The sequence below is a fragment of the Coloeus monedula genome (assembly GCF_965178545.1).
Source record: "Coloeus monedula genome assembly, chromosome: 3".
Classification (NCBI taxonomy): Eukaryota; Metazoa; Chordata; class Aves; order Passeriformes; family Corvidae; genus Coloeus; species Coloeus monedula.
In genome coordinates, this window is record NC_138783.1 from 67,895,190 (window position 1) to 67,922,186 (window position 26,997).

The 26,997-nt window shown below is 40.8% G+C and overlaps 1 protein-coding gene across 3 annotated transcripts in view; it reads right to left on the bottom strand.

The window, feature by feature from the left end:
- Positions 1 to 26,997, bottom strand: part of KLF12 (KLF transcription factor 12) — a 234,776-nt gene that overhangs the window by 13,541 nt on the left and 194,238 nt on the right. For all 3 annotated transcript variants that reach the window (XM_082278417.1, XM_082278416.1, XM_082278415.1), the window contains one exon: positions 9,201 to 9,358. In XM_082278417.1, coding sequence (XP_082134543.1) covers positions 9,201 to 9,358 — 158 coding nt within the window. The remainder of the gene's footprint in view (positions 1 to 9,200; positions 9,359 to 26,997) is intronic.

Sequence of the window (26,997 nt, forward strand, 5' to 3'; positions counted from 1 at the left end):
AGGGGAGCTTAGCTTTCAGACACGGGGGAAAGGGAAAACTGACAATTCTTACATTTTATGTGATATTTTTATTAGTATAACTTTTTAATGTAAAAATAGAGCACTTATCAAGCACTTTACAACTTCAAAGTGCCTTATAAAGCTTTTTGGAAAAATAATCCCTCATAAAAGTCTCTCTTCACAGTAGTACTGTGTAACAAATACCAAGGCCATTCTGCAGGTAGAAAACCAAACCAGCGAGCATCAGCCTTCCCAAAACTGTGAAGAGTGAACAGCAAAGCTATGACTTACACATTAGGAACACCTTATACTTTCTGTAATGAAAGTTCTAGACCTTAGCTTCAACCTTTTTAAAGTTTGAAATATTTTCAATCTTTTTGATGCAATAATCCAATTATTTACTTTATGCAGTTACTAATTCACTCTATCCCTTTGGTGAACATAGGCAACTTGACTTTTATGTTTCAGTATTGTCAAAATATGCAAATAAAATATCTTTCCAGGAAGAGATTAGTTTTGTATCAGTTGAGCAAGTCTGGCAAAACAATTTCTACGAGCAGAACAGGAACATACTGTACTGCCTGGGACATGTCTTGAAGTTCAGGTTTTTTATTTCTTGTTCTCTGACTTAGGCAAAGCACAGGGACATGGTTTCTTCATGTGGAAACTGGGAAGAAAACAATTTCTTCAGTTCAAATATACAGTGACAACCTCCACTCTAGAAGAACAGACAGAACTTCAGTACACTACAGCAGCCCTTGAACTCATTATTTACAAATTCCACCTGTGATAATTCAGATGGGAGTCCTTTTCTCACACCAAAACACACAAATACCTTTTCATTTCACTGCACTGATGAGCTTGGGTCCTGTTTGCCATCCTGGCCCTTTTTCTCATTCCCTCTGCAAGACCAGTACCAGTTCAGCAACTCTCCTTCTTTCCTTCTACTGCTGTTGTCCCACATGCCTCTCTAGGTATACAGCTGCCCCAGTCTGACACTATTTAAATACAAATTCCAGCAAAAAGCCTTTGGGACTAAAGTCACAAAATTCAATTCTCTGTAATTTAAGAAGGGAAATCTATTATATCAGTCTCTGGCCTGTTCTATAACCACATGCACAGAAAAGAAAGAAAGAGGGGGAATCCAAGAAAATTCCACATTTTCTCTTTTTGGGGCTTCTGCAGAGACATTGTCCAACAATGGGCCCTACCAAGTACTGTGTGACATATGAATGAATTAATGCTCTGGGACAAGGATTAGTTACATACATTACCAAGGGCACTGCTGATGCAGAATGATACATTTTACCTCCTGTAAAAACAGAAAAAGTAAAACATTTGGAAATGTAAAAGGCCTCTTCCTGTGCACCTGAATCCAGAAGCCAGACCAAATCCCAACAGTTAATGAAAAATACCGTTTTAGTAACCTTCCTGAAATTTGTTTTCTGTATGACATGGTGGATATATGGAAGTTTTTAAGTGTATGTCAAGTGTATATACATACACACTTAATATATATATATGTATAATAGATATATCTGGGGTGGAAGATGGCATGAAGTTGTCTTCTTCACAACAGCCACAGCAAATATATGGGACTACTGAATTTTCAGTGTTGTGGTAAAAGACTGAGGTTTTGCTTCTTATAGCAGCCTTCACTTACTAAAGTATTTGGGAAAGGTAATGTAACAGATCCATACTTCCATCTGCAGCCAAATGTATGGAGGGTGCCAGCACCTGCACACTTACTCTCCTTAACTGGCATGCTGCAGGCTTGGGTTTTAGTCTGGCCTTCCCCAAATAAAGCAACTTTCCTTCACTGTGGTCTGTAACTGCAAGGGAGACACCACAGAAGCCACACTTCCCTACCCATCTGCCTTTGATACTGGTACTGCCACTCCTCCTGGATGCTCCAGGCACTGCTCCACCACGTTCATCAAGGGAAATACTCATGTTTCTCAGTATAAAACTCAAACCTTTCTTTTGTTTTTTGAAAAAAAAACCCAACCCAAACCAAAACAACAACAACCTGCCAAAGAAATAATAAAAAAAACCCAAACAAAAAACAACAAAAAGGCTCCAAGGATGAGCTGTGTCTCACTTAGTTTGCACAACTGATTATTTGTTGTTTGCACTGTGCTACAAGTCAGGCTCAAGCAGAGAATGGGCACTGGTGTGCTGAGCTGTGTACAGAAACAGAGCATTAAAAAACTCACCTCCCATTTAAGTGAGCTGGAAATGAAATTAAACTTTTCAAAAGAAGATATACCAATTTTTATCCCAATAAAAATCAGATTACATATATGTCATAGTAAAGAAAATTATTAACTGACAAAAATATGCATGACAAGAGACAAGGGGAAAGTTCATTAATGTGACCAAAATACTATTTCATATCCTATGTGGAGAAAACATGGAAGTGCAGAAAAAAACTCCTTATCCTACACAGGTGACAGGTGTCATCAGATCTTTTTACTTTCCCATGAAACAAGAAGTTTTTGTAGAATATACCCAGGTTTCTAACTGCTTATTTGCAAAAAAGTGAAGACTGAAAACAGTAATTTTCAGGTTCTACCTCTTGTTTCCTTTTATGAGCGAAAAAAAGAAAGCAGGAAATAAGAAAACCCAAATAAAACATTTTTTAAAAGGCTATTGTGAAGCTTACTTGCAGTTTTGAGCATGCTGCACTCTCTAAGACTGTGTTTCTGGTCAAAGGTTGCCCTGACAAGGACAGGATGGGCACAAGCAACTTCAGACACACTTCTCAAAAGACATGTTACCACCAGTAACAAATTGCTGTTCCCTCTGCTGGGGACTGAGTGGGCTGCGAGAGTTGGAAACCCTGTCCTGTGCATTTATTCCTCCAGGTCTGGGTGCAACATCTGGGAAAGTGTTTTGGAAGTAGTGAGAGTAAAGACATCTTTCTTGCCTTCATGGCACTTCAGGGCTACACATGGTAGACCACAATCACGCCAGAGACCTCAGATGAACTGCAGTTCTTTGGAGGTAGAGCATTAAGTACTAAATGGTTGGCTTAGAGAAAATCTTATTCTGCATAATGAAATTATCATTATTCCCTCGTGCCACACACAGACAAAACACATATGCACCCCATATTTACAAAGTCAAGGGGCACTGTAGCAAATATTTTTCATAACCTTGAGACTGAAAGTAATCACAGACGCAATTAGACTTGCTTTCCCATCAAAGTGCCTTGGAATAACCACATGGGCGCCCTTCCATATCGGCACAGCATCAGACCTACAATGCAGAGGAATGACTCCCCATGTGTAAGGTGAATTCAGAGCTTGCAAAATGTGCCAAAAATGAAATCATTTAACTTTCCACAGAGCAGCTATTAGAAGAGAACTGGATGTACAAGCGCCTTCTGGTATGGACACCTGCCTGTAACTAGCTGGACTCCGACAACTATCTCCCTACATGCAGAGGTTCCCATTTCCACATCACCTTTCTAGGCCGTGGTGGCTTTGGTGAGCCCGCCCTTACACCCTGGTACATACTGCACCAGCAGACATCTGCTTTTAAATGTATTTCTGTCCTGAAATGTGAACCCCGCCACAGCAATGGGAGTAGGCTCAGGTTTCATTTATTAAATTATCTGTTTATCTTCTGAAGAGAAACTGCATGAAGAAAGAGCAGAAAAGCTAGAAAGGAAAACTTCTGTGAAATATACTCGTTTTCACATTGGAAGGCTCTACTGTTTATTGAAACTGGCAGTAAATCTTAAACACTAAAAGAAAGCATTTCTTAAAAAATAAAAGCATCACCCAATACAAATAGAACCTCCTATTTTACTTAAAGCAAAGTAATTTGCTTTGTTTATTTAAATTCCCAGTTTCTGAAACAGCATGTGAACCTGCTGTTGGAGGTTTTTTCACCTGACAGATTTTCATGGTGGAGGAAGAGCTCAAGGATAGGGAGAACATAGAACATGAGAAAGAAAAGCTGGGGTTTTGAAGAGTGAGTCTGGCGAGTAGGTGACAAAGAGGTGTTATAGACCAAATATCTACACAGTTCAAGTAAAATCCAGACAGATTATTTTAAAAATGTTGCTTCTTCCCAATATTTGTCTAAAAAAGGGATTACAAACCTCTAAATATCTCTGTGGAACTTATAGTTAGCAAAAGGCATTAAACAGACCTTAAGAAAACAACAGGTAATGAATGGAGTTTTAAAACTTACAGAACAAAAATAACTTTTTTGGTGCCTCTGACTTTTTAAGTCCACTATGAAAGCGCTCAAAGGAAAATGTGAACAAAGACTAATGACAGGGGCCCTTTCATATTAAAATAATATATGGAGCAACAGTGAGTGAGAGGAATGCAATGTTTGAAAAAGCACAGACTAAATAAAACCCATGTACTCACTAGTCCTCTCTCTTCTAGGGTGGTGTCTCAACCCAGCTACAAAGGAACATCTTGGGGAGGGAATGCTGTCATTCTCTCAGGTACAAATCTGTACTTCTGAGATGTTTACTGTCTCCATGTAACACTGCTGAAGACCCCTTGACACTGACAAATAGGCTTCATTACGTCTGTGGCAAAGGTATTTGCTCTCATCTCTCAGGAATGATATAGGCGTTGATCAAGGACAAAGCACCAAACACTTTTTAAAAAATTCACTTGGCTTGGGGGGTATATTCAGCCTGGCTCTGTAAGAGCCTGACAGAGCAGCCCCTCTACTGCAGCAGCAGACTGAGAAGGGTGATTCAGACCCACTGCCAACTGGGGCTCACGGATGAAGAGCAGCAGTTTCAGCCCAGTATCTGAGTCCCACAAAAGTGCTCTGGTTACAGACCTTGGCCTTCTCCACTCCTCCGAGGCAGGAGCAAAGCCATGCCTGTGGATATATGGTGCCTACACCCATGGATTAAATCCATTCCCACTTCATGCCACCTGAAAAGTCCCAGGCTTTTGCAGCTGTTGGCCCCAGAAAGCTGCACTGTCACATTCTTCCAGAAATTTTAAACTAACAACTGAAATAAGGTTGCACAGAAATACAGAATGCTGATTACTACTACAGTAAATGAAAATCCTGTGGAGGTGAGAGTCAGGGAACAAATCTCTTGTATTTCAGACACTGTAAAATTATGTCCCACACAACCTCAAAGCAGGCACCTTCTTTCTTTGTTGACTTCTTCAGGATGATTCACACAACATTTTAAACTCCTTGGCCTTCTCCATATGGTAAGGGGGTAGCCACGATGAGCTAGAACTGGATTTAACCATGAGCAACTTCAGATATTTAGATGTTCACACAGTGGAAAGAACAAGTATTTACTCAGTCTGTAGGACTCAGCTGTCCTACCGGAAGTGTCAGTGGCAACTTTAGTACTGTCTAAAAGGCCTGAAATAGCCACTACAGATAATAAAATAGCATTATGACTGCTTCCTTCTCCACCTTCAAAGTAAAAGCAGCAAAGTGAAGAAGGTGAGTCCCACCAGGGCTGCACGGGTGCAGACCCCTTGGAAACAGCAGTTACACTCTCCCCATTCCTGGGGCCAGCACCAGGGCCCGTGCCAAGTGCAACACAGATGAACACAAACTGGGAATGCAACTCATGGCTGCTGGTTTTCCCATTTTTAAAGATTACTCCTTTGTGGAGTCACACATTAGTAATTTTCTTTGAGTTCATTGAAGCAGAAACTAACTCAATGCAAGTCCAGTGAGCCAATTTCTCACAGTTTCTGCTTGCCGAAAGAGTTGATAAACCTGAGCTGTGAGATTGCCTGCAAGCCCCGAAGGCTCTCCATCACACCCGATAGCTCCTGATAGCTTTATCTGATGATCTGGCAAAACAGCAACACGACGCTGATACTAGAAAGAGAAATTTAATACCAGCACTTGTGATTTATGCAATGCCCTATCTATCAGAGGTTTCACTTGCAGTTTTCCTAGCCAGAGAGACAATATGTAATTCAAGTCCGCCCCCCAGTGGACTCCATGCCCACACCAGCACACTACATTTTGAGGACACTGGTGGCAAGTATTGAGGAGCTAGATGGTCACATCCTTAAAAAACCTAGGAGTTACTCCAAGAGAATTAAATTTAACTGTTACCATCTATAATATTTCTGTTTCTGTTCTTCATTAGGATGAAAAGAAGTGTACCTTCCAACCAACAAATCTGTTCATCCTGTTAAAATACCACATTGTTTTTCCTCCTCTGTCCAAACTACTGTCAATGTTTCAGTGGCTACGCAAAGAAAATGTAGGTTGGAAAAGATCTTTAAGATCATTGAGTAAATGAAAAAAAAAATTCTCAAACACATACTGCTTAGGTAAACAACTGTCAGCAAGATCAGCCTGCCTAAAAAAAAAAGTAAGGTACAGATTATGCAATGCCGAGTTTCTGTGATCTTTTCTCAGAAAGTTTCCTACTGAAACTTGCTCACCCTTGCGTGCATAGCTGTCATACTTCATCTATACTTATCCAAAACTGCACTAATTACTGTGGGTCATATGTGAGTAATTAACTTCTGTTACCTGAAGCAAAACTAAAGGCCAAGATAAAAAATGCAAGATGAGATTAGTACATGGAGTACGTTCATGGCCAATGCTTCGTGTAAGTCTGAATATATCAACTTCTTATCAAGAACTCAGAAGTGTCCTGTAAAACACATTTAATTTTAACAGCATGACACAGATTTTCTCACTGGATCCACTGGCTAAATTCAGCACTGACCATTTGTCTAGACTACACTTCTTTCATTGTACCTGCTGCAATGTCAATAAAGCAGTTATCAGCCGACCATTTAATGAAGGGTTTTGATTTGATGTTATTTTTCTTTTTCCCTGAAATAATAAACCAACTTCCAGCATGACTACAAAATAATTCAGGCAGCTGTCTTTTGGCGTGGGAATTCATTCAGCCAGCTCACAGCCTGGCAGGTATCCGGGCTTCCTCTGTACTCAGCAGTGAAAGAGAAGCACCTTTGCAAGCCAATCCCTGGGTATACCTGAAGAGGGAATAACATGCCCCAGAGGTGCCAATCCCTCTTCTCTGACTACCCAGAGATCCCAGACAGATAGCATAGCCTTGACATCCAGCTGCCAGGGAACCACAGCTGGGGAGATGGATCCTATGATTACAGCAGGTAGACAAGCTCCTTTCATGCTGGTGGAGAGCTACAGATGCTTAAGCTGGGATTAACTACGTCCTCTCAAGCTTTCAGTGCCTCCTTCTGAGCACCCTAAGTGCACAACCTGCGATTCAGTCATGTTGACTACCTAACACTGATTTGGGTGCATTAGCTGCAAGCGCTGGTCTGCCCCATGAGATCACTGAAGAATTACAGATGTCTGACAAATGTAATTCTCAGTGTTTTAAAATGTCACAGCAAAAAAGAGCCTCCTCTATTTCTGGGCTAACTTGGGTGTGACATTTCTGAGGTTGTTCACATCTAGTCTGGTAACTCACACGATGATTGTTTACACTCCTGGGCTGGTCGCCAGTCTGACAGGATAGAGAAGAATGACTTCCCTGTGGTATAAGCAGATAAATGGTATTTTTGTAACAAACCAAACACTCTATGGTTCTTCTCTGTTGGGCTCTCTGTCTTTGAATTTGTTACAGCCATATAATGCTCAAAGGGCGATACAGGCAAGAAAAGAAACAATGTGGAAATCCGGGAAGGGAGAAGGAAAGGGACAGAGGTAGGGTTAGACTGGGATAAAAGAAGTAAAACAAGACTGACAGAAAAAGGTGAAAGGGTAAGGGTATATAAAAGATATTAGAAAGGTAGGGATGAAAAACCACATTTAAGATGGGAAAGAACAGGGAGAAAGAAAAAAGAAGAGACAAGACATGACAAATAATGAGACAGCAGAAGGGTCATCTTAATGGGAAGGTGTGAAGAGAGCAGGAAAATTGGCTTGGGGGGGAAATGTAATGAAATTTCTAAATCACCCGAACATTTCTGCTGTTTAAGGAAGGGACTCTTACCTTACAGAAATTGTTTTAGTAGGGGATATTAGAATGGAGACTTCAAAATTCCTCTCTGAACAAGGAAGCGAAACAGTAGTCCTACCAGAAAAGACATACTGGAAAGAGTGATGGAGATGTGGCCTCAACTGAAATTGAGAAGCCTTCACTTAATTTTTAAAAATAATATCTCATACTCTTTAGAGTACATCAAATCACAGATCACAGAAAGCACCAGCAGATTCTCAGCAAAGAACAACATTGTCCTACATGCTGGATAAACACCATCTTTCCTCCAAGGAGCTACAAGAATGCTGAAGTCCATTAAGAGCAGAGGATCAATAAATTTAATTTAAGATAATCAGCATCAGAGTAAGGAATAGCACTGAGGCTCAGAGTGTTCTGTCCACTGCCTTTCTAGCCATCCAATCAACTCCCTTTTAAACTTGCTCGATAACTTCAAATTGCTGCTCCTGAGTTTATCCACAATAAAATTACAACTATTACACATCACTGCTTCAGCTACCCTTACATGCCTATCATATAGACCAGTAGCAGCCCATAAAGATAGTAAAGACACAAGGTATTGACTGAATGTTAAGTATGGTCACCCCTGAATGGGACCCAGCTCCTCTAGGCACTTCTCTTGCATCACTGCTGTAGGGATCTAGTGCAACCAATTCTTATAGAGTGATGACTTCCCTCTCCAGTATGGGGTAGGTGCCTCTGAAAGCCTCCAGAAAGACATACTGAGGACTTGAGTTTACACTTGAATTGACTGAAGGATTTCAGGATCTCCTGGCATCCAAAGGCTACATCTGTAAAAGCAAGTAGTTTCAAAAGAAACAGGTCTGGAGAGTGGAAAAAGTGCTGCTGAAGATTCAGGACCACACTGTATGCTCTTCTTGAGGGTTTTCTCTGGACTAGCTCCAGTTGGTCCCAAGCAATGACCACCCTTTGTTTGTTGAAGCACAGCAAGTATGCCCCTAGAGGCCACTTTTCTGTTTCTATATCTGAGAAGAGTCTGGTTTGTCCTGCCACCGCTCTTGTGCTGCCAAGAGGGGATGACAGGGAAGCTCCATCCAAAAGCACACTCCTGATCTGCACCAGAATGCCAGGGCACTCACAGACATCTCTGTTGTACAGGTACAGGCCTTTGGCTCTTAGTGTAGGATGACAAGCTCATTATGCCCTAAACTGGGCAGAAAGGAACCTGCTTGTCTTAACCACAGGGCACAGTGCCAGCAAATCTTACCTGTGTGCGTTCTCCGGTGAGCCTTCAGGTGGGAACTTTTCGTGTATACTTTGTTGCATCCCTCAAAGTCACACCGATGAATGCGCCGTTTCCTGGAGTCTGGAGACTCAGACCTCCTCTGACGCCTTGTGCTCTCAATACTGAAGGGTGAAATTGAACTGAAAAACAGAATAGAAGCAAAAAAATGAAGCAGGAGAGGGGTGTATATCCCAGGCCCCAAAAAATCAGCTGTAACAGAAGTGACTGTGCCTGGAGTAACATAAACAATGAATTAACTATTTCCCTTTCCACATTTTGACACAAATAGTGCTTGAACTAGAGCATATTTTGCAGTATGAAATAACTGAAGTCTTGATTTAGAAGTGCTTATTGCCCAAAAAACCCACCATGATCCTTGAAATACTGCTCCAATAATGAAGCAGCCTGACTTTATCTGAGCTCTATTTCTATTTGACATGTGTCCAGGTACAAGCTCACTGAACTGTTTTCTAAACAATTTTATATATAGCCTCCATAACTTCTCTTTGACAAGTTTAAATAGATAAAAATCCTGAAACCTTTTATGAAAAAGTGTTTCCAGTACCCAGATCTGAACTATGGATCCTCGCATTAGGCCGAACACCTGTTGTTTGCTTGAATACAGACTGGTAACAGATCCAGATCACCCTGCAGCAGGGATTTTTCCATTTTCTCGTTTAACAATTCTCAATCTGCCACTTGCAAGCCAATGAATTTTATTTCCTTTCAGACCACTGATAAATGAAGTTTATTAGAACAAGAGACAGAAACACACAAATGCTTATCAAAGATACTCCACTTACAGCAATGTCCTTTGGCCTATCAGTTATCCTAATTTTAAGCAATTAAAAATACAACATTGAAGTCATGTTGCATGGGTTTCTAAGTATGATGTGTGCTGAACCTAATACTTGAAGAAAGCCTTGCTACAGCAATGCATTTGGCTTGTTCAGATAAATTATTATCAGGTTGGAAGGCAAAGATCCAAACCCTCATTGAATGTCAGTAATTATACTACCCAGCCATAAATCATTATTAACTGATTGTCTTATCAACCTCACTACGATTACACTGCACAGCAATCACGTTCATCCACAGCTACACCAGCCTGTTTAGCTAAGTACTGGAACCACTCTGGCCTTCATCAGGTTTCTGGGGCTTCCCAGGTTTATTGACATTTAAGGTAAATGGGCTACAGATTCATCAGCCTGCTCTTTTAGGCTCTTAAGATCAATCTGAATGAAAAGCATGAACCTTTGGGGAAGCCACAGTACTAAGACAGGCATTTGAAAGGAGCACTGATGTTGATGCATCTGCTGGGAAGAGCCTCTGGTAACACGGACCTGCCACCTCCTGCTAGAGGAGCTCCTGTACAGCTGTAGCTGTTATGACATACACTGAACTCCTAGAGCTTTCCAGAACTTGCTGAGGACTGTTTAAATGGGGTTAAAAGTTTGCATAAAGCATCTCACACCATTAGCACGTGATTTCACTGATGTTCTAATGCTCTGCACACAAATCTCAAAGCCTTGAATTAGTGGTAGTACAAATTACGCATTTTTTTGTTTAAATATTTTCACAGTACAATCCTAATTTAAAGCACTAATAAAAAAAAAGTACATTCTTTCTGAACAGTACTCTTTTAACATATATTCATATTTCATCTTCAGGCAAGAGATTCTCCAGATTAATTATTTTTGCCTATAATACGATGCATGTAAACAGATGAGCAGAGAATTCCTGAAATGGAGAAAAGAAGAGGACAGAGAGCTGTAGTATCAACATTAAGTTAAGTAGCAAAAAGTTGTCCCCAAGAGAGTAAGAAACATTAGCACTTTAACTATATGATTGGAATACTGCTATGTCTAGCTCTCACAGAAATGGCTTAGGAATTGCATTTAAGCATCTGCATCTCAGAACAAATAAAAGTCTTGGGCTAGACGATTCACTGAGAATGGTTTCACTATTCCAGTTGGGATTTTTTAAACATCCCATCAGCTGAAATAAAAACAAACATGTAAATCAAATGTTAATACTGAACATACAAAATCCAGTGCTCAAGACCAGAAAATCCTGATCTTTAAAAATAAGTATTTGTGCACCGTTTTTGGTGCATATAACTTATGAGCTGTCTTAAAACCCTATTTTGTAACAGAGCATTCAGATCCTGGATAGTACAGCTAATTTAAATGGGAGGAGGATAAAGGTTAAAATGCTGCTGCAATTTCCGGCCCTGAGACAAAATGAACCTTGAGAAGAGTCAGCACCTCATAAAAGCTATTTGTCACATACGAGAAAGTGATCTCACTGCTGGAAACTGCTCTGTGCTTTCCCAGATATTTATACAGAAGAGGGTGGCACAGAGCAGTGCCATGAAGGTGGCACACAATCAATGCTGCTGCTTCTTAACTGGATTGCTCCCTCTTTCAAAAAAGTGTAGGACCCTACTTATCCCACAGGAGGGAAAACAACTGAGTAAGCCACAGGAGGTGATGAGTATTGTCACCATCCCCCGAGAGCTTCACAGTCATCGCTTGCTCAGCACAGCAAGGAGAAAAGCTACTGTCAGCTAGAACCAGCAAATGTCACCTCATGCCTCTCCTTCACAGCTGTGCCAGGCAAATAACAAACTAACCAGCAGAGGAGACTCACATGGCAAGTGGGAGCATATGTACAAGGTGGTTTTCCTCTGCCACTTCAACTCCTGTGGCTCAGGGGGACCCCCAGTGCACACACGTTCACTGGTGGAAAAGGAGACAGAATCTATCTGACGCCACCAGCTTTATTTTAGCCTTGCAAAAGTTGTGTACCTTTAAATGGGGATATCACCAAAGACCCTAAAAAAAAAAGGCACAAAGTGCTTTTTTGAGCTTCCCCAGTTAGTCCCTCTCACAGTAACTTCCAGATGATTTCCTGATGTTCTTTCCCTTTGCCATGCAAGCAGTAAAGGGACACCTTCTTTCTCAAGCTATTTCTACAAAATACCCTCACTGACCACACAGACAGAAGGAAAGTCCTCAAAACCACATTTCATATCTTTTAAAGGCCACAGGGGCTCTGCCTTGTACTCTGCACAGTACAAGGTTCCCAAAACTACTGTTTGATGGCACCATGGTGGACAAAGACTTTGAAATGGATGTGTTAGGGAATTCACAGGGAATTATTTTTTCAACTGACTTACTTTTCCTTTTTGTTTAAAATACACTTTAAAATTCTATAAAAGAAATTAAGAAAAAACATCACAAGAAGAGACTACAATGTCCCTCCTCCCCCAACCAAAACCCAACCAAACCATATTGTAGCAGCCTCTCTCAAATTTAAGTGTTCCCCAGAGACTGCACAGACACAAGACTTGGAAACCTGTCATCAGCCAAGAGCTACCAGGGTGCCCTGAGGAGGAGCTGCCAATTCTCCTGTTAATGGCCACAATCTCAGGCAGCCTTTAAGGCTTAAGGTTGGCTTTTGCAGTCGACTGATACCATGCATAACAGCTCAGCAGGATGTATTAAATTACTACTGAAACATGAAGTCTGAAAGATAACAAGGGAGAGAACTGTTCTGACCTGTCAGCTTGATGTTTATTTATTTGCAGCTCGTTATTTCTAAAACCAGTGTAATTTCTATGTTAGTGTAGAAATTGTTACACCTAATTGGAATCCTGGGAGACTGCTGGCTGCCTCCATGAGCAGCTGCAACACCTGTAGCCAGTACATTGCTAGGATGAAATGAGTAAAACCAATGAGAGCATTTAGGGTGATTTATAAAAATCCAGCCCTGTTACTTCCAGCTAGAAGTGAAAACATGCATCTTTGCAACTCACACATGGCCAAGTGCTCGTCTCTGATACCAAGAAGGCTGCAAAATATAACACCGACTGGGGCTTCACCACTAGATGGCCATCAAGCTCTGCTGAACGTGATCTGCACTGCACGAGATGGGGATTGTAACAACCCTGGCTGCAGGATTATTTTTCCTGTCTACGAATACTGCCCATGACCTTCTAGGTGTTTTGCCTCTGTTCTACACAGACTGTGAACAGCCCTTGGCATAGGCAGTAACACTGCTAAAACCCGCAAGTAGTGGGTGTTTTTATACTGAGCAATATGCAGAGCAGAGCTGCCTGGGAAACACTGCTAAAGCCTTGAACTGTGTTCAGCCCCGTGACACATCACAAGTCCCTGCACACTGGCTGCTCCCCACTCACAGTGTGCTCCAGTGTGCTCACCCTGCGGCAAACACACAGGGTAACCTTTGGGCACCCAAGCACGAGCTCCTGGCTGCTGCAGGCATCCCAGTGAGCTGGCCAAGGGCATGCTGACATGGCCATCAAGGAGCCAGGGACGTGCAGCAAGCCACGCTTTGCTCTTTGCTCTGCAAACCCAAACAGTGTCCCAGTGTTGCATCTTCATCCTTGTGATTAACACTTTTACTCTTCCTTGGCCCCTCCACTATAAGCTCAGACTCTTTGGCTATGCATTCTGCCTGCCTCCAAAGATCTCATGGAAAACACACGGATCCAGGGCTAACAGGTCACACCAGTTTGTGCCCAACATTCCTGTCACCTTACCTAAGTCTCTCCTTTACAGCAGTCAGGCTGCATTACCTTCCTCCCTAGCTGGCCCTGTAGTTAATTGAGAGACTTGTGGCTGCACTCTAATAACAGTCCATAGCTGCTAAAAACAGATGCTTTCTTCCCTTTTAGATGAGAACCAGGACTTATCAGCCATGTCCCCTCCACTCTGGCTACCATGGGAAGAAAAACCAGATGTGGCTCAGGACCGTGCGGCATCTGGTCAGCGTGGATGAGGGGCTCAGCAGGCCAGACCGTGTAACACGACTTGTGGTCCTCTTGTGCTTCTCAGCCCCTGGGCAGAGGAGTACAGGATTTGGATGAGATGGTCCCCAGGGCAGTCCTACTCCAGCTGCTTTCTGTTGTGTTGGCACCGGCACTGGCCTGATTCTGCACCAAGCCAGTGCAGGACCCACAATGACGAAAATTCTGCCAAAAAAAGTCTGAGAAGCTTTTGGTAGCTTGACTCCTTAAGTAGGAGAGTCTGCCAAGTACCTGCACTGACATGGCAGAGGATAAGAACCTGTGGCCATGGGTTAGGGGAGTGTCATCAACCCTTTTAGTGGCAACCAGCTGTGATTAACCACAGCTTCCATGTAAAATTTAGAGTATGTGTGAAGAAATTGAGAACATGGACACATCGGTACCAGGAACAACTGGAAAATCCACCTTTTGCTCCACAGAGAAGTTGCTTCTTGTAATACTTAAGTATAAAACACACAGAAAAATAACCACATAAATAGGTTGAAAACGAAACTTGGGACATATGACCATGTCAAATACTTATGAGCTGACAATGTTCTTTGGCAATACATGATAGAACCACTCATTCCACCCTCAGAAGAATTTTGGGCATTCAGATATTTTACAGGTTTTATGTTTGTAAAGAGAAAAATATGTCACTATACAATACTCAAATATACAAATAGTGTATAAACTTAACAATGTGAATCTTTATGAGACATGCAAAGCTTCTGGGTCAGCCTGTAAGTCACAGTAAGTAAAAGTACAGGCCAATTAAATAAAAGCTGAAACTAGAGTACAACATGCCTGCATTCAGATGGTAATGAGCAGCTCAAGAAAATCCTTGGATCTCTAGCATTTGCTCAGCATTCAAAGGGAACCAGGGCTGCAAAAAGAAGCATCATGGGTTTTGGCTGCTTAACGTTTATAGAAACTAGAGCTGTTAAGTGACTAACTACAGACTTATTTTTTTAAAAGCCTAGCCTTTGGATTCAGTGTGGGATGGCACCTCCTGAGCACATTGAGCAGCATGCTCACACACCCCCATGGCAGCTGTCAGTCCTCCTTTGGTTCTTAGAGCAGGTCCCCACCAAGGACCCTCAGAAACAGGGATGATCACAGTCCCAACACTTTTGCTTGGCTCCTCTGGCACTTTTCTGAATGGAGTGAACACATCCACAGCAGCCCACCACTCATTCATGGAGCTAATGTCACTCAAGACAAAGTATCTTCTATTAGTTAAGACCTTAAGTTTCACACTCTAACAGACATGTGGGTATCCTGTGGCTTTTTGAAAAGGGGCTTTGAATCACATTTCCCAGATTCCAGCTCTCAATTACTTTCTTTTGTAGCAGCTTTTCACATAATGTAATTTCATTTTCTGGTAGGTCATGTAATGTTACCATCCCACTCAGGATAGTGGTAAAAGTATCCTTATAAACACTACACATTACACCATGAAGAAATATGACATGGATTATTTCTCATTACAGTTTATAAAACTCCTCCTAGTAGTCAGATGCCAAAATCCTACTACATAAAAACACAGTAGGTTTTATGCTATAAAATGCTTTAACATCAGTATCATCTCCTGATAAAAATCTTCACTCAAATACGTACTTTTAAAAAAAATTTAAAGTTGTTACTATCTCCTGTTCATAAACAGATGCACATGCGTATATACATATGTATTTTTTCTCCTCTTTGATTCTTAGATTCTAATTAATGTTTCATGAAAGGCAAACAGCTGCCTTAGGAATGTTAGACATTAAAACATATCAAGCAGTACTTCAGGTGATCATAAAAGGAAAATATGTGCTACACTTTTATTAGCAGTAGTTACTTCAATCACTGTACTTTAAGGTGATGTTATACTGGAAATTATACTTTTTGTCAAGAAAGAAAGGAAGAATTTGGCAGCATACACAAACAGCACAAATATTAAATGGGAAAATTACATGGATAAACAAGACAGAGATAAAAGATGATTTGAATACATTTGGTTCAGAAAGTGCTTGAGCTGGAGCTGGAGTGAAACTGCACTAGGAGCAGATGGGCAGATAGGAGTAGGAGCACAGGAAGTTTCTCCTGTTACGCTCTGTCCTAGGTGTCCAGTGCCAGAGGCAGTGCCCCAGTAAAGACGATCCTCTGCTCCAGCTCCACACGGCCATTCCCATCCTGTTACACCCCTGACGTAGGCAGTCAGCAAACAGAACACCCTGCACATCTTTGACCTTGACTTTATCTGCAGCATTTACTGTTGAGACCAGATAAAGGTACTTGAACTACTGAGCTGCCTTGCAAAACCCGAGTGTGTCACAACATTGCTCCGCCTGGGGTGGAAGTGGAAGCACAACTATACACAGAACAAACTTCTGGTAAAGGGAAAGAACTTCAGGGCCTACTAAGAAAAGCACTAATGTAAACCATGGCACACTTTATCAAAATGATTCATCACCTCTGTTATCAGTTGTGTTAAGCTGAGACATGAGACATTTGTTTGATCCTCCTGATCTATATTCGTGCTGTGGGATCCAGGAGCACTTCCCAGTTCTCTAAGTGCGGTGTTCTGAGGTGTATCCTAGCTCCACAGTGGGCTGAAACCCAAATACACACCCTATTCTCCCCTTTCATGCAGCTCCTCTGTTCTGGGTTTCTAAGGACAGGACGCTGGGCCAGTAAGCATTTATGACACACACACGCATGCCTCCCAGATCTGGTGACCGGAGGACTGTAAAGCACTTCTGACAGAGAAAACCCATGAATCAAATCTATGATCAACTGCAATGTCACAGGAGAAAAACCCCACCAAAAACATTCCATCTATTTGATCCTTATTAACCAAGCAAGTATTACCCTGGAGAGCTACTGTACAAAAAAGCAAAGGAATTACCTGCTAACTACCTTGTACCCAGGCATTGCCGACATTATTAGAATGTTTCTTCCTGGCTTTGAGAAAGTTCACGGCTGTATGACAACTTGCACTACTACATCCAGCAGTAGGCAAAGATAGGCAACTGCAACTCCCAGACCAGCCCTACTGAACTACTGAGATGCTCCTTAAAAAGAATGAATTTCATGTTTCTCCTAGCATGCCAGGGCATACAGAGTTTGTTTCTACCCATAAAAGTTTTAGAAACACTTGACAGGAATGCTATCATGTTTTGCGCACAGAGGTAACGTTTTCAGTAATATTAAATATAATTCTGTTTCACTGCTCTGCCTCTCCCTTGGACAGATGGACTCATATTAAGTGAGACACTTGTCTTTAGATTTTGTCAGAGATTCTGAGGTGACACATGACAGCACTTTACATATGTTTAGAAGTATTTTTTCTAAGATGCCCATGTTGCAGAGGATGCACAGCTGCAATATGGAGCCTTCCAGCTCGTCAGGATGGCTGAACACAGTGCAAAGACTGCTCTGGATGTCGAACCCCATGTTAACACCTCCTTTTGTAACATAGTGTATTATCATGGAATAAAGAGTAACAGAAAAACTCATCTGTGGAGGGAACTATAAACTTTCTGCTCAGCAAGGTTCTTCAGAGCTAGACCAGGTTGTTCATAGTCTTGTCCTGTTTAAGTCTGAAAATGTTTGAAGACAGAAAAAAAAAAAAAAGTATTTATTTGGGCAACGAGGTCCAGTGCTCAGCCACACTCATATTCTAAAGGGAGTTTTTAATGAATGCTTGTTTTTTCTAAATAGTTCCTACAAAATGTTTGTATTCATAAATACATGTATCTACACATTATAATGATCGATTACTAAGTGACCATCAGCTAACATAAACCTTTACTTTTCTTAAAAAACCCTCCAAAATTAGTTTACTCTGCTTTAGCCTGATATTATTCTGATCTGGAGTGAAAATTCATGGAAAAAAGGAAACCCCAAGCAGTGGGGAAACAGATCTTCACAATGAACTTGCAGGTGGAACAAAGCGCATGGGCAAGGGTCCGTTCTTTGGATCTGAAGACAAAGCATTGTATATCTTCCTGAAAGCAGGAATAATTCCTGAAATCCTGTATGCCACACGTATTTGATGCATGCTAGTACAGGCCTGGGAGCTGAACCTGGCCTAGCAGAGAAAAAGCATCTTATTTCATCCCCTCCTTTCAGAGCTGGCAGAACAGCAGTGATCATTCACAGGATCTCCAGCACCACTCTCCCTCCAGACGGAGGCTGCATCAATGCCGAGTCTGTTCTTTCTTCTTTGTTTCCTTCTAAACAGAGCAGAAAATTGGGTAACTGAGCACCTACGACTCAGCTCTCACAGGGCCCTGCTTTTTACCTCTCCTGTTCATGATTCGTACTTTTTCTTCACACTTTTCTGGCAACACATAATGCAAACAAGCCTTGTCAATACTAGTAATCTCAGCAGAAAAATATTTTTAAAGGGAAACAAATATCTCTAATTCTGATTTTTCACACTGTACAACACAGTAGTCAGTCTCAGTGACTGTATAATGACTCTTGCCTGTGCATCTACCTCCCCTTGTTGGTCAGACTAACAAATGTGCAACTGATCACCTCAGTGGTGATTAAAAATTCTCTGTTCTGTATCCTTAGCTGACAGAATTGCCACTAACATCTTGCCAAGTCAGTGATATTAAATGAGGACATTGCTTCCACTGGGACTGAAGCTCATGTGAATGACCTTTAATTTCTTCCTGTTCAGAAGGGTTATTATTGATAAGTTAAATATTTGATTACCCTAGATACCTATGTGTAAAGCAATTATGGATGGTCATCTGTCATACTCTGTGTCATCAAGCAGATTTTGTTAACTACTAAATGGACTACACTGAAGTGTACATTTTGGTGTTTATACATATACGTAAAGACAGCCTGCCACACCCAACAGAAAGCCATCTCAGAAGACCAGTTTTTTATGCCCCACAGCCCTCTACAAGTTCCTGTGTGAGAATATATATTGTGAAGTATTCACCTATTACAGAGACAATATAAATATCATACCTATTTGATCTCGCTAGGAAAAAAGAGACTAAATAATTTAATTCATTTGGGGGACAAAAAACTTACTGAGTGCAAGATCATACTTCAGGGATTTGGGTTTCTTTTGCTAACATACTTTCTAATCAATAAATTCTGACATTCATAGTTTTGCTTGTTTTATCCTTTCAGACCACCCTCTTCTATTGAAAGGAATTGTTTATAAAAGAACATGAGAAAAACATCCTATAAATCAAAACTGTACACCTCAGAGACCATACAGATTGGGTTTCTAAGCATTTTCGTTAACAACAAGGAATCCTGACATATTTATTTTATACAAGAAGTCAGCTTTTCTGTTCAATATGCTACCTTGTACCTGGCTTTACAGCCATGCATATCAATGATGTATTCCTTCATTCAGATTACGGCATCCTTGCCACATCTTTATGGCTGTTTTCTGTTGGCAAAACAAAGTGAGTACAGTGAGGTCCCAGTACATGAACAGAGTACTAATACACTACTGCAATATGAAGAAAAACCACTACCTCTCCTTGCATCTGTGGTTTTCCACATCTATTTATAGTAATAGTCTCACCTGATGCAATGTTCTGGGCTTCACCAGGCCCAGCTTCTCATAGTCCTTTCCCAAGGACTGACATTTCTTTTCCCTTCCTTCCCTTTAATTTCTCACCTCTTCCCCCAGACTTGCTGCCAATTCCACAGCTGGGAACTGTCTCTCTATAGAATCACAGGGCCAGGTTTTGTCACTGAGTGTCACGGTTTACAGATGTAGAAATTTACACAGTTGTAGTTTCACTGTATTTGCTAGTATTTGAAAGATTACTAGTGGCTTCATTTGCATCCTGGGATGGAAAGTGTCCTTGAAAGCTGCAGAAACCACTCAGACACAACTCCTGAGAAACAGGAACGCATGACAACCATCTATGAGCTGGAAGAGTTACTGCATCTTTTTACTGGTTTTGCACAGAACTGTTGCATTATGTGGGCAACATTCCTTTTCTTCTCTCCATTATTAAAATCCACCTGATTTCCACCCAGCAAATACTCAGTCTGTGGTGAGTAGAGTCTTTCCACTTTTAATTAATTATGCAGCAGAGCACTAATGTACTTTTAACACATAACAAAAAGCCAAATTTCAACAATTCCTTGTTTATCATTACATCAGCTCAGCAGCCACAAAGATACCAGCTTGGGCACAAGCCTCCTGAAGTCCGGCAAAGGTCCCATTGTCTTCACAGGAGTCAAACGTAGGACTTCCCAACAGAAGGAGGAAAGTAGAGGATTGTTTTCATGAACTGGTCCTCTTAACACTTTTCTCACCAAGGCAGAACTGCATTTAGGATCTCAAGTGCTCATGGGCAAGGCAAGGTTTGATTAAGAGCAAAATTTCTTCTGTAAGCAGACTACATACAGCCATAGGGTACATTTTGTACTAGGAAACACATCTTCAACATATCTGCTTGTCACAGAAATTGTTCCAGTTGCGCTCAGAGTACAAAGTCTACTCTTCCCGATAAGTACACTGTAATATTTTTCAAAGAGCCTTGATTAGGCTGGTAGCCAAGCAACTCCACTCCTCTGGGCTTCACTGGGTCAAGGTGGTTTCACGGGCTTGCTCTCATGGTCCTCCACTCGAAAAACTAGGTGGCCCTCAGTGCGGCTATTCCCCGGTCAGGAAAAACTACAGACGTCTTTAGGATGACAATCATCTTCTTTAGAAAGGCAAGAACAAAATCCTGATGACTTTTTGCCATCAAAATAAAGGTCAAGATTTCACTCTATGCATGCTCCAGCTCTGCTAAAGCAAAAACTGAACTGAGGACTTGGGTGTTTATATTCACTATTACTTTGTATGTGAATTTATGCAGGGATTTACACTGGGTAAGATTTAAATAGAGCTGCCTCTTCAGGTTTCTGAAATGTAACACAATGCAGACTGCTGGCAAGGAATATTTTCCCACTGATAAAAGGACATATGGGATGTCCAGTATTCAATTATTTGAGGGAAATTATTCTACTATTTCCAACGGACATTTCATGTTCTGTTCAGTAAAGGATAAAAACATATAAAATTGAAAAGGCTTTGCAACTGTCAGATTTTTGACCTGGCCCTTCCCTACACACTAGCCACAGGGAAAAAAATTCACGTTTGCTGGCTTTATGAAATCAATTTTATTTCACTTCATCCTACAAGAATTAGTTAGGTTAATCATTTGGAAACAATGCTGCCCAACAAAATAAAGAATTCGTAGTCATATAGTACAGTAGTTAAATGAACATTTTTAATGAGGTTAAATGGCCACCCTTTTTCAGGTTAGCAAACTTTTTCCTTTGATTTGAAATTGTCTCACGGATGAGGGAAGGAACCAAGTTTCCATCAATGCAGAAAAATCATCCTGTCACCAGCAGAATTTCTTGCAGACACCTTAGAAATGGAGATCAGACATCCTTCATCCACATGATGCTCCCTGTCCTATTTAGTGCTACATAATGTTTCTATACCCTTGTTATCAATACTTGATGTATTTATGTTTTACACTACCATCATTATGATTTATTTTCACACTTGTCAGGACACTCATATTACAAAGGAAACCTTGCAAACAAGCAAAGGGAATCTGCCTAGCTGCTCTCTCAGAAGCTGGCATATCCCTCCCACCTTCATCTCCTACAATGCTGAGAATCAAGGGATGGTAACAATGGGCTACTCCATTCACCTTGCTAATTTATGCACGTTGCTCATTAGCGCAGGTCAACAGAGCTGAGTGGCTGGAAGACAGTGCTCTGAATTTCAATATCTTAACTGTGCAGTCAGCAGCACTGGTCTAGGGCCCAGTGGTCCCTTGGTTTGCCACAGTTTTCCTGCATATATTAGCCCAAAACCAGTTGTGCTGACACATGATCCAATTCATTCATCTCTGGAATTCCTGTTACCTCCTTGAAAGTCTTTATCCTCCCAAATCTTCACCAACAGGACATTTGGCTTAATAACTTAAATCCGCATCAGGACTCCTTTAGTTCTACTTTTTAAATTTCCGTTTTGGAGAAAAAAACAGCTAGAAAATCCCCACACCCACTTCTAAATATTTTTCCCTTTCTAATCTGTTAAAATCTCTGCCTGTTTACTATACGAGATTTTACAAACAGTATCAGTCACCAAATAAAGCATCAGCTAGTACTGCCAATATAGTAATTAAGAACAACCAGCATGCTTACACTCAAGCTTTTACTGGAGAAATTGGAGTCTGTTAAAATCTAGCAAAACTCAACCCTGCACATATGTTGTTTTGCTTTGCTTTGTTAAATGGGATGGAACATACCAGAACTTTAAAGATCAAAAAACACCCATAATTTCCTAAAACATTTGGAGCCTTTGCATGCGGTAAAAAGGGATAATTATCAAAGCATTTTGCTGTCACAATTGTTCATTTGGAAGAGGCACAGGAAAAAAAAACAACCAAATCCAAATCCAAAACTCCCAGCATAGCAGAATGGTATTGCTGTAACTGCAGTAAATAAGAGAAAGTGTTAGGCAGATGGAGGGAGACATCAGACTGGCATTCAGCACAGGGTCAGATGAGACAACAATGGCCATCGCAAGCAACTGCCTCAGTAAGACAAGCCAGACACCTCACCTACTCAAGGCACCTTTGACACCCACTCAGAGGCGAAGAAACACATTTCAGGGGGAAGAAAGAGAAGGGCTCTTCCTTTCCACCACAGTTCTCACTTCTTTTCCCCTGTTGCATACTTTTATCCTATACAGAAGGGATTGAGTGAGGAGGACTACTGTTGCAGACTGAAGTAGATTTTGACACAAGACCACAATTTGGACACACAACTTGATGTGCTAAGTATTTTTTTTTTAGAAATACTCTTTTTGGGAAGCCATTCACTTCAATTACATCCCTGAATCCTCTTTGGAAGCTCCTATGTCCAAGGCCACCTTCTCCCCCTTTGCCTGGGTAGGTAAGCGGAAGTCTGTAATGAGTTTCATATTAGCTGTAACAGCAACCACAAAATCCATTTCTCATTTACATCTCACACTTGGACACTAAAATGCAACCATATTAGGTACACATATGTAGGTAGAGAGTTCTTTAATACTGATAGAACTGATTTTTTAATAGTAATAATGTTAATTAAGTGTGACCTAGAAGCACCGTGTGACACAGTGAAGTCCCTCTCCTGCCGTGCACTCACTCCACAGAAGGCACAGAATGAAGCTGTAGCACTTCTGCCAATGCTCCAGGAAGTGTTAAACAGCTGTGTTCCCTGGCCAGTTATTTCTTGCTCTTTTTAGCGTCTTTCCTACAAAAACAAGCTGTCTGAATTTCAATGTGTTTTATGTTCAGTAAATTATAGTAATTTTCAAAACATCTTTAACCTTTTCAGTGGCTGGTGGCCTCACAGGTGGACTTCTTGCATCTTTTCATACAAGGAGTCTGACAAACGTCTTCTGGAAAAAGCAGACAGGGAGATGGTATGTAAAATTACAGAGTATCAGCCAAACGAGTAGTGCATACTGCACTGCTCTCTGTTTCACACCAGGATGGTAAATCCTACTGCCTCATTTCTGTGACAAAAATTGAGCAATAACAAAAAATTGTCCAGTGTTCATCTGGTTTTGTGACAGGCAGCTTTTATTTCACCCTCTGGAGTTCAAAGAGCAGAGATGTGGTTTACACAGACGTGCCATGGGTGAGCTTGTATTTCTGAAGGGTTTAAGCCTAACTCTACCCATGCATTTAAAAGCCATGCTGAAGGACAATTCTGTTATGAAGTTTCACATTATTTCAAAGCCCACGTTACTCAACAATACCCTTTGAAAGTATAGACAAATTAAATGCACAGATTCTCATTAAAGCAATGTATTACACTTTAATAGAGTGAAGATAGGGAAGGGAGGAAAACATGGCTTGGAGCCCCAGAGCACTGCAAATGATTTCCTGCGTATTTTTAGTCCTGCTCCATATTATTTCTGTGGGGGCAAACGTGGGCATACTACCCCTTCCTCCTCTCCCTCCTCTTCCTGCCACCACAGTATCGAAGAGTATCATCATTTTGGCTGAATCACATGGCTGTATGAATGTACATGGTTCCAGGCAGAAGAGTAAATGAGCACTAAGCACAACCAGCAAATGCTGGAAGTATGTTGTAGAAAAGATCAGAAAGTGACCTGTCCTCATTTCTGACTGGGCTGTAAGTCAGAAATGCTCCTTACTTTTTGCAATGATAGATGTGAGTGTTTCATTCTTCATGTAGGTGCACATTTTAGGTGAATATGGTTAGGAGAAATCCTTACTGACAGTATATGATGATGAGGCCTATGGTGCTACTGCATGCTTTTCTACCACATGCACATCACCAGACAAAATGCAAGCCACATACTGGCATGGGATTCTAAAAGATCTCTTAGGAAAATGTTTTCTTTTTCTAAAGTAATGATTAAAAATCATTACTTTCTAAAGTAATGATTAAACAGTTTTGTGATCAGACTGCTTCTGCTCTGCTGGCAAACTTGCTAGAAACTACAGGCTCCCAACTCCGGGACAAAAGAGCCATTATAGAACAAATTTTCACAGGAACTCAAAGCTGCTACTTCATGTTCTGGCAGAAGTCCCTGAAAAAGGTGGTGCTGTGATTTATATGCCATTCAATGCTGTTTTCAAGACATTCACTGAACTGAAGAAGCACCATTAGAATACATCAAGCACACATCAAAACCCATCTAAATCAACAGTGGCTGAAAATACATCATGTGCTTGACATACAGTAATTGACATGTCGTATTTTATTTGACATTTCAAGGACAGTAGTGCCCATTTAAATGGTGACACAGTAACATAAACATTCTTTTACTTGAACTAACCACAAACAAACAAGGCATCTTGACGAAGAGCCATTCACTGAATATGAGAAAAAAAAAAAAGAAAGTAGTAAAATTTCTAATGACTCAAATTATGAAACACAGAAGAGCTAACTTACAAGAAGATAACTCTACTAACACTCATTATCTTGGGGGAAAATTCTGGTCACACTGGCTAACAACCTCCTACTGACAGCCAAGGAGCCATCATTTCAGCCACCCCTCTCCACTCCCTTTGCAGCTCTGTCTGGGTTTAGGTCTACAGATAAAACTGCTGGGACTATCAGCATGGTAACTGATACAGAAATATCGATTAATATGATGGGAGTACAGCGAGCCATTTATACAGCACAGGTCATGCTCTTTTTCCTTGCACAGAGAAGACACTGCAAGGTAGCAGAACTTTGAATCACATATGCTTCACCTGACACCTCATCCTCTCTCCTGAAGGCAGCTGTACAGGGACATCACCTGTAATAACAAAGGTCCCACAGGACATGACAGAGGAAAGGGGGATGTAATATAAACCATTCAGGAAGCAGCAGGAACACATGCTGCTCTTTACAACAGGCGATTCCCTCAAATTTAACATCCAACAAATTTAGAGCTCACTGTCATACTTTCTTTTTTCCCCACTTACAAAGATCACTGACAAAAGATCCTTGTAATCTTGTTTCATTTAAATAAACTAAAGGGGTTTTCTTCACCATATGTTGTGATGTAAAAGTAAGGTGCTGACAGGAAGCTTTTTAAATTGACTAAATTAATCTGCTGACTGCTTTCACCTAATACTTTGCTGTAGAGTCTTAATTCATTCCTTCTTGTTTCATCTTCTCTCAGTTTCCAAGGCATGAGGCTGCACTCCCCAAGCCAAATGTATTAAACTCCTTTACTCTGCCCTCACAGCTGTACCCTCCAGCAATCTAAGCAGTTTGCAGCTCCTCTCAGGTTTTGTTCAGATTTGTACATGTACTGAATGCAGCACCCTTCCCTGAAATAATGCCATGTTCTCAGTGAATGCATGACAGAAGCATTTGCAGGATAAGACCCACATGCTGTATGTGTCATCTAATGATATTACATTGTGTGGATGCCATGTAAGAAAAGACATTGTAAATGAGGATGGGTGTCCAGCATAAAGAATGAAGCAACCACGCAGAAACCTAAAATCCAGGTAAATACCTCCTGTGAAGTTTTCTTCCCCTCCATAGTTTTCCTTGTAAGCTCTTACTACAAAGAATGCAATTAATTTATTAATGCCTAAATGTTCAATCTGTCGAAGAATACAAACCAACTAATTTACCTATTTTTCTAAACGAAGGTCCTGCTTATGATTCTGAGATGTCTATGCCTAAATAAGAAAGTAGACAGAAATCTTGTGTTAATGTATTAAAACAGAAGCAGGAAAAGGAAGTTGAAGTAATCATGTCCAGTAATCATGAAGTAATTAGTCCAGGAAGCAGAGAATTTTAATCCCCCCAAAACCCTCAAAAAGTTTGTGGTGAATCTTTTTAATTGCAGCAACTACAAAGAAAAATAATATGAGTAATGTGTCATATGTCTAATTCTCCTTTCAGAGCTGTGGAGAATTGAGCAAGGTAGAGAAAGATACAATGCCAGGGTTTAATTTTAGACTTCAGAATTAAATGCAGAGATCAAGTAGTTCAAAGGACACGAAAGAAAAAAAGACTTCACGTACTTTGCGAATTTAACTTCTTCTTAATAGTTGTGTCTACGCTGCCATAACAAGACAAGAGCATACTGGGGGAAAATGGAAAAAGACAAAACTACTAACGAATGTGAAGTTATTTTCAAGACTCGGGATAATTCAAAGAACTGAGAACAAAAAGGAAGAGTAAAACTATAAAGCAGTTTTTGACAGCCCCCTTTTTAAAAAGTGGCTGAGGAGATTTATCAAAGTATGTGAAATGCTTGATCCTAAGCTGAACTTCCATGAAAACAGAATCATATTCCTTTCTGTTCGTAGGTCAAAGAAATGCTGCCAGAGCCAAAGGAAAGGACAAAGAGCATTTTCTGATTTTAAATTAGGGAGTGTTGTACGTATAGATGTATCTAGCTAAAATGTGGTCTCTGAGCACAGTTTGTTTACACATTTAATT